This window comes from Lagopus leucura, unplaced genomic scaffold (genome assembly GCF_019238085.1).
Source record: "Lagopus leucura isolate 7727_CA_CO unplaced genomic scaffold, USGS_WTPT01 Super-Scaffold_100002, whole genome shotgun sequence".
Classification (NCBI taxonomy): Eukaryota; Metazoa; Chordata; class Aves; order Galliformes; family Phasianidae; genus Lagopus; species Lagopus leucura.
The window spans coordinates 35,916,424-35,925,298 of record NW_024962263.1 but is presented as its reverse complement, the minus strand read 5'-3'; the positions used below and the strand labels follow the sequence as shown (position 1 = coordinate 35,925,298).

The window sequence follows — 8,875 nt, the reverse complement described above, 5'->3', positions numbered from 1 at the left end:
ACCACTAGATTCATGGACATTTTAGAGGGATTTAGGAGGAGGTTACCAAGTCACTTAGTTATGCAAATCATGCTTTCTGAGAAAACAGACCGAAAGGGATCAAAATATTTTCTAGAAATCACTGATTCATATCGAGATCAGTTTCACTAGTTTTGGTTTGATTTTTTTTTTTTTTTTAATAGTTATCTATTCTTAACTAGGCTGAGTTCTCTTAATTGCATTCTGAGTGCTGAGTTGTGGGATCAGACAACTTGTGAACAGCCAACTAAAGCTGTCATTCTTTTTTATGAGCAACGTATTATATAGTTATGAATGAGTTGAATGAAAATGCACTTTTTAAAAATACTCTTAAAAATCAACATTAAGAGCCCTTTCAGATATGAGGTAAACATTAAGAGAAAGCAGGAGAAAAGAAATGAAAGTGCCTTAGGCAAGTGTGAACACTTGTGAACACACGTGCCTGGTAACTTCTGAATAGTTTTAGCACAGTCCACAAAATAGAGGAAAGCAAAAGAAACCAAAGAACAGAAAGGAAAAAAAAGAAACAAAATGATGCTTTCCCTGCCTAGGTGAAGTAGTTAGGAGGTGTGATGGTTCCTATACAGGAACACTTGCATCTAGAGAGATTTTAAGGTTCAATTGAAAGCATATTCAACTTCAGAAAAGTTAGTTTAGAGGAGCCAGCTGCCAGAGTCTACCTATATTCATTTAAATTCCATTCTAAAATACCCCCAATCATACTATTACGAAACAAACCAAGAAAATTCTGCTGTTAGTAATAATAAATAATTTAAGAAAACTCAAAATATTCTTTCTTATATAATTTTGTATATATTTTGTCTGGTAAAAATAAGCCTGGAGCTCTGTGCTAGGTTACTGCTCCTAATGAACAGATAAAATGTTGGAAAACTCCTTATTCTCTCTCTACTGAAGTCCACCGCAGGTCTCAATGAGATTAATTCCATGTGGGAATATAATGCATCTATATACAGAAATTGTTCACGCACGCAAAATTACAGCAGCATATAAAAATTATTATTACTAAACAGCTAAAAATAAGGAACATTTTCACTTTGAATAGTTATTATGGGTTTCCTGTCAGTGTAAGAACAGACTGAATCTGTCTGATGTCTTGAAGCAGATCGCACAAAGCACTACGCAGCCCTAGAGGGTCACTTAGACCAGAAGTGTCCACAACCTGCTGCAATGAATGCCGCAATTACTCTGATTCACTGTACCTTAATGTTACCTGAACTGTAACAGATCTCAGCATTTAAATGTATGCTGTTACTTGCTATTATTTGGTGTACTTTTGTATCCAAGCAAAGATAAACAGTTTTAGGTTTAGAATGACAATAAACACTCTAGAGAAAAGAAGGCTAAACTTTATCAGAAAAACTCAACACTGTCCATAGATTTGTAGCTAGAGGTTTGCTTTATACTTACATATACTTACATACTTATATATACACATTTATATGCTTGTGTGTATTTATAAATACAAAAACATTTCAAATAAGTTTCAATTAATTGAAATGTCAGGTGTAATGAGAATGTTACATAATAAATAATTACTAATTTAACATAGAATCATAGAATGACCTGGGTTCAAATGGACCACAATGATCATCCAGTTCCAATCCCCTGCTATGTGCAGGGTTGCCAACCAGCAGACCAGGCTGCCCAGAGCCACATTCAGCCTGGCCTTGAATGCCTCCAGGGATGGGGCATCCACAACCTCCTTGGGCAACCTGCTCCAGTGCCTCACCACCCTCTCAGTGAAAAACTTCCTCCTAATACCTAACCTAAATCTCCCCTGTCTCAGTTTAGAACCATTCCCCCTTGTCCTATCGCTATATACCATTTAAACAGCCGTTCCCCCTCCTGTTTATACGCTCCCTTCAAATACTAGAAGGCCTAGTAGACAATGAGGTCTCCATGGAGCCTTCTCTTCTCCAAGCTAAACAAGCCCAGTTCCCTCAACCTTTCTTCATAAAAGAGGTGCTCCAGCCTTCTCTGAAATTTTGACAGGAGACAATACATAGGCTTCCAAGATCAAAACTCATTTCCCTCCTAATTTATGAGCTTCTGTATCTGTTGAGTCATTATAACACTACTCTGAACAAGATTCTTGATCTTACAAAAGAGTTTAAATTCTTTTTTAGATTCTGATGGTAAAAATAAGAGCTTGCTGTTATAATGGAAATACAGAGGTTATTCCTAAAATAATGTCTCTTATTTATTTCCATAGAAACTGGAACAAAGAGCACAATAACACTATTTGATAGAGCAAATTCTCAGCAACGAAACACTCTTTTTCAACATAGTCACCACCATTAGCTATGATGCCTGCATGGTGCACTAGTAAAATTCTGTGCCAGAGAGGTGAACCACTGTCTCTGTCACCGCTGCAGAAATAGACCACCCACCGTGTCAGTGCACTCTCTTCCACTGGTTGGTCTCCATAAACTCACCAGGCATTGATGAATGTCAGTGGGTGCCATTTTTTCTGTATGGAGGGATTCAGTTCCACACCTTTCTTCATATGCACTTCCATGTCAGATGCCATTGTGTAAGACTGCCCCTCTGCTGCCATCTGTCACATGGTAACAAAATGTAATGGAATATTGGTGTGAAGATTCGACCTCTTCTGCCGTGCCACCAACATTCACCTCTGATGTCATGGGCCAAGTTAAAAAACTAGGAGGCATCACTTTCAGAGAAGCACTCAGTACCAGTGAAAAACATTAATTTAAAAATTTAATATTTCTTGAGTTTTTGAGTATTTGTTTACACCATCTTTATTCCTGTATTTTTTAAAAATACAGAATTCATCATGGTACTCAATATTTGCTTCACATTGTCTTTATAAGGCATTATATATGGTACTTGGTCTTTATTTTGCAAATGTATAGCTGATGGGATTAACTAAGTACTTCATCATATACTACCTGGGAAGAAATGCAATATTCTAGGCATTACTTGATGTATGAAGTGCAAGTTCATGATTACACTCAGACAGTGTTAAAAGCAATTAGTGATTTTTGGATTTTACTGATAATGGCTAACAAGGAAATGATCAGCTATGTGAGTATGCCAGATAAGAGTGGAAAAATTGATGTTTTGAAAATGGATTTGCAATATAAGTTTGCAATATATTTGTAGGACTTTAGTTACATTGCTGGGATTATAACTGGTATTGAAATATATTTAAACTGATAAGTGTGTTTCATGTTAACTATGGGTTTGCACTTATTACCACTGACTTTTTAAAAGTAAGAATAACTGTAGACAATGAACAAAAGTCGAAGCCCTATCATTTAGGCTCAATCCTAATGATGTTTTTCATAAAATTCCTAGTAGAGAAAATGACTATATAGAAGTAAACCAAGTAGGGTTAACCTCTTAATTAAAAAGATAATACATCTATTTCACTATGGCACAATTTTGCTGATACTACTAAGCAACTGATCAAAAGCTTTGCCTATCATTTGACAAGCCACCTAATCAATGTCTAACTACAATCATGATGTATCATAATAATTCTCAGTTTATAACCAGTTAATATGATTGAGTTAAAAGGTAACAAATAATCATACATTTCTGTCTTGAATACTCTCACAGATGAAGACAAACCAAACAAAGGAATCTGATCCATTAAAAAGTTGATTATTTTACAGTGAATCATTATTATTTAATGATTAGAAATGGTTGTAATTCATCTGACCAAACATGGTCTTGGAACAGGAGAATGTAGAGTTCAAATGCTTTCAATAATAAATAAAAACAAATGATTTTTTTTTCTATAGTTACATGTAATTTAATGGACTTTGATCTAACAAGTTGTTACCTGTGAAAATCATGAAGGGTATTGATGACACTGATTTTTGAGTGCTTGTTAACACATAAGGTTATAATGGATTGAAATAAGCTATTAATTATAATAGTCACTTTTAAGCAACTCTACCTGTGACCTTGCCTATTCCAGCAATGAATGTCACATTGCAAACATATGAAACCACTTTCATCTATTTCTTAAAAACTTCATCTGTAAACAAGCATCTTCTACTTAGCTTGTGCAAGATAAAAATTTGGTCCAAAGAAATCAAAATGTTCTACTTCAAAGTTAAAACTGTTACAGCTAACAAACAAAATGTAGCAGCTAAACATCTCCTTAGTTTCATCGTCTCTCTCCTCATCCCACCAACATAAGCAGATCCAGCTTGCAAGATGCTGACCAGTAATGAGAGACAATACATATCCATCACACTCACTGCCTCAGAGAGTATGAAAGGGCATACTACTTTTTGCAAGGTTGTATTAAAATTATAGATGTAAAATTTGAAGATATACAGGTAAGAAACAAACTGTATGATGAGTATCATTCCTAAAATAGGTTTTGGTTTCTACCCTACCAAGTATCCACTGAAGAAACAATAAAACAGTGCTTCCCAAAGACACACAAGCAAGAGGGAAGCAGCTAGTCCCTGGAAGATATCAAATGTACAGTGTTCTCATAGGAATAACTTACACAGCAATTTATGAGCAAGTTTGAAAGTTGTTGGAAGGAATATTGTGTTATTACTCTCGCAGGAACCAAAGCTGTTATTGTGCCACTGGCCTGCTTCACAGTGTTATGTTTTACACTTAGAAACTGGCACGATGCTCCTTGACATGAACTTTGAACCAGCTCCAAATGATAGCTAATCAATGTACTTTCATAAATTACTTCAGATAAGCCTATTCTTTATATGCCAGAAGGCTCCTCTAAGCAGCTTCACATAATTCTTGTTGCATTCCACACTGCCTTAAATATATAATAAAATATCTACCAAAGTGCACCTATTCAAACTCAGGTACAAAAAAGAGGAATGGGAACAAGCATTTCCAAATAAACAAACAAACCACCCCCAAAAAAGCCGTGTTTGTAATTAGTGTACAATGAGAATTTACTGCCCTATTTCAATTTAATACCACTATTTATACAATGGTGCCAACTTCACAGCTTAGCATAAAAGACACGCAAAGAAAGAGGGAAAGGGTATATCAGAGACCTTTCTTTCATTCAGATGGAAAGGTCAGCCACAATTTCAGTGGCTCAGAGGCTTCTAAGAATGTGTCCAAAGAAAACCTTGCAATTGGCATTGTTTAGCTCAGGAGAGAGCCAGAACTAAAACAACATTTCGTCACTCAAGGCAGATGAACCAAGTTGTATAGGAAAAATCAAAGTGCTTATGCTAGGCATAATTTCAAAATAACACTGTGGGAATGTAACAGAAACTGAAAACGTGGAACTTCGAACCAAAATCAGTGCATATTTCCTTGAGAAAGATGCTTAAGTTTTAAACACAAAAACCTGGATTTAAAAATAGTTTTACAGTACCTATGAACAGCTTTCATAATTATTTTCGTGTTTCGATGGAAAAAGGTTGTTGCTGACTCAGGTTTTATTTGTTGTATTTAAACATAGCCCTGTTATATTTTGCAACTATAAACATTACAATCATGCCAATGCACAAGGAGGAACCAGAAAATGCAACTCAGTAAAAAACAAAACCTGAAACTCGTTCATCCAACGAGCGGCTTAGCAAAACGCCAAAGCAAATACCAATCACAAAAAACATACAAAAATGTTAAATATAAAATTGGCTTAGGTTTTAGCCATTTGAGGTATCACAAGCAACACAGATAAGATTTTTTAAAGAATATATGATTTTAATTGACCTTGTCCCTTTAATGATAAATTTACAATGAAAATGACATGTCCACCATAATTCTGATATACAACATAGCTACCACCAATTTGCTGCAAATGCCTTTGCATTATATTTGTTTGTGGCAGAAGAGTAAATCTGATAAAAAATAAATTCTTATACATATCCATTCTTGTGAGCTTAATAACAAGATGAAATATTTAAATAAATGAAGTTAAAATTATACCAAAGAATATAAACATCCCTCCTGGATCTCCTCATGCAAGTATGTCCTCAGCACACTGTCATAAAGTGAAGACAAGATTTATTTGATGAAAATGTGGCAAAAGTATGTATTTGATGCTGGCCTGGTATTTTTCCTCTTGTCAACTGGAGTAATAACTTTTCCTCACCTCTAGTACTGATCGCATTGCACCCCCACAACTCAGAGGCCATTTGTGTTGGTCAGAACACATATGGCTGATAAATACGTGGCACCTGCACAATTTCTGATGTGTTTGCTGATCCCCTGAGGTCCCACTCCCAAATGCTGCCAAAGATGCTAGGGGCAGATGCTCAGATAGTTGCCATGGACAGGCAAGAGGAGGTGGTTTTATTTAATGTGGAAGAGAAAGAGTTTGTTCCGCCATCTCTCCGAGCTCTCACAATATGTACTCAGGCCTTGGTAAAAAAAAATACTTGAAGTAAATGTCAGCTAAAAGCACCCAAATCATGTTTGGTAATGCAAAAAAAGGACATATTTTAGGGTATGGTCAGTTAAGATATTCAGAGCCTCCATTGTTGCTTCTAGAAATGTCAGGGCCGTTCAGAAATGTCAGTTCCTTTGCTAGTTTCCAGATTGTAACTGAAGGATCATGTAGCTCTCTCTTTTTTTCTCTCTCTTTAGTAGGTCTATAAAGATCAGCTGGAAAGTGTAGACAGCAATTGTTCATTGGTTAGCTTTACTTAGAGCTACAGGATATATATGTGCTTTGTTTTGCCTTATTGATCAATCTAGCTTACATTTTTAGCGCATACAAATAAAAATCAGGAAAAAAAAAAAAGTCGATGAAAAACACGAACAACACAAAACAAATAAGATTCCAATCGTGCAAATTTTGCTTCACTGGATAAAGCACTTCTTGACACAGTAATGTCCAGAATACCCCTCCCCCAGAAAAATACAGAATTGAGACTGAAGCCATTCTTTTTTTTTTTTTTCTTTTTTTTTTTTTTTTTTTTTTTTTTCTCCCTTAAGGCTATACAACACAAAGAAATAAAGCATGGAAAGAACATCTCATTGGGCTCAACACTTCATTCTTCTGGCTCTGGAATGAGCCTTTGACAAAGCAATTGTGTGGTCCGAGTAATTTGTCTCATTGGAACAAGAAGAGAAAGAAGAGGGGAAAAAATGAACAAGAGGAAAAAAAATAATAAAAAAGAAGAAAGTCAATGATCCCACCAATAAAATCCGAAATTGACTTTACAATCACAGGTACAAATTGCTCAGGTCGATAATTTCATTTCTCCTAAAGATCACTGTCGTCTAAAACTAATTAGAGGCGCAGGTTCCCGAGGAATTGTCAATATTCAAAGCAAATGTTGGAGTTTAGAAGGTCATCATTCTTCTACTGTGACAGTCTGACGGGGTGACTGGAAATATTGTCGTGTGCTGCCAAGTTCAGGGTGTTGTTAACTGAATTCTTGTACCAGCTCATCAATCTGTCTCCTATTTGGCCTTCTTTTATAGTGGAAAGACTAAGAAGCCAGAAAAGGTTGAATATTTCCACCCGCCCATGAGGTTACCCCTTTCTAGTTTGAGATGCACTTTGTCTTCTCTTTCCATGAGGAGCAAGACCCCGTTGCTGGCTGCTTCTCTGGTGACATCCTGATCCCCTGCAAAAGCTGAAATCACTGGGTAGCCGTTTTGCATTAAACTTACCTAGAAAGTGCAAAGAAAGAGAATCTGAGTTTTGTCAATAGCCTCAGTGATTTCCTTGCTCTGTGCACTCCATTAAACTTTGGCACAGGTTAGAGATAGAGATGAGCTAAGCAAAGGCAATGCATGATTTTTGTCATGCATGCAGAACCTTTTATCTAAAATAATCCACTGCCTTATTCTTTATCTGCTGGGTTTATAAATGGGGGGTGGGAAGTGGGGGGGGAGGGGGGGGGGAAGTAGAGATGAGTATTCGAAAAAGCACCAAGACAGCTAGATCACAACCCACCTGGATGGTTTGTCTGTTATAGACCTTGACCACGTGGAAACTGAAACTATATATCCCTTTCCTTGGCGCTACAAATATACTGGAAGCAAGATCAAAATGGTTGCCAATATTAACTAATACCTGGAAAGTAAACAAAGGAAAAAAAAAAAAAAAAAAAAAAAAAAAAGGAAAGAGACAGAGAGAAGAGAGAAAGAAATCAGACCTTGTCTTAACAAAGCGCAAGCGATAACACGACATGAGCTCCATGAGCAATATAAAGCCTACTTGGAATGGCATTTGCAGCACAATTAAAAGTGCACTGCAGAGGAACGGAGTCAAGTTACAGAGGCATTAAAGAAGCGATGCGGTTCATAAATGATTTAGTTACGCGGTGATGAGCTCCAAAGCACATCAGATGAAGCACAAATGTCCACACCACGCTGCCAGTGAGGCAAAGTTGGCAGGAGGTGGCAGTGGCAGAGAGGCAAGGAGAAATTAATGCATCTGGAACTTAGCAGTTCACGAAGCAAATACAGATCTTTTAGCCTATGCTCAGAAACCAGATCTGCCCTCATGTTTAAAAGTGTATACAACAGAAATCAGACTGTGATATTGCTCATGAAGAGAGGAGAAGAGAGGACCCTCAGCACGGGAACATCTGTCTGAACATCCATCTGCCTCATGCCTTTCCATGCCCTCCGCAATTACCCCGGGTACTGGGGTGAGTCCGTTCCTCTTCCTCAGCAACAATCTGAATTTCCCATTTTTTTTTTTTAAATGACTTTTAACAAAAAACAAAAAATACATATATATATATATTATAAAAAAAAAAAGAAAGAAAGGAAAAGGAAAAGAAAGGAAAAAGAAAAGGAAAAGGAAAAGGAAAAGGAAAAGGAAAAGGAAAAGGAAAAGGAAAAGGAAAAGGAAAAGGAAAAGGAAAAGGAAAAGGAAAAGGAAAAGGAAAAGGAAAAGAAA

General features: G+C 36.5%; 1 protein-coding gene across 1 annotated transcript; it reads right to left on the bottom strand.

Moving 5' to 3' along the window:
- Window positions 1-5,713: 5,713 nt before the first annotated feature.
- Window positions 5,714-8,053, bottom strand: CBLN2 (cerebellin 2 precursor; the record flags this gene model as incomplete). Its single annotated transcript, XM_042868916.1, has 2 exons — window positions 5,714-7,635; window positions 7,922-8,053. Coding segments are annotated over 2 exons (330 nt in total), but the record flags the coding sequence as incomplete, so codon positions are not given.
- Between the last annotated feature and the right edge of the window lie 822 nt (window positions 8,054-8,875).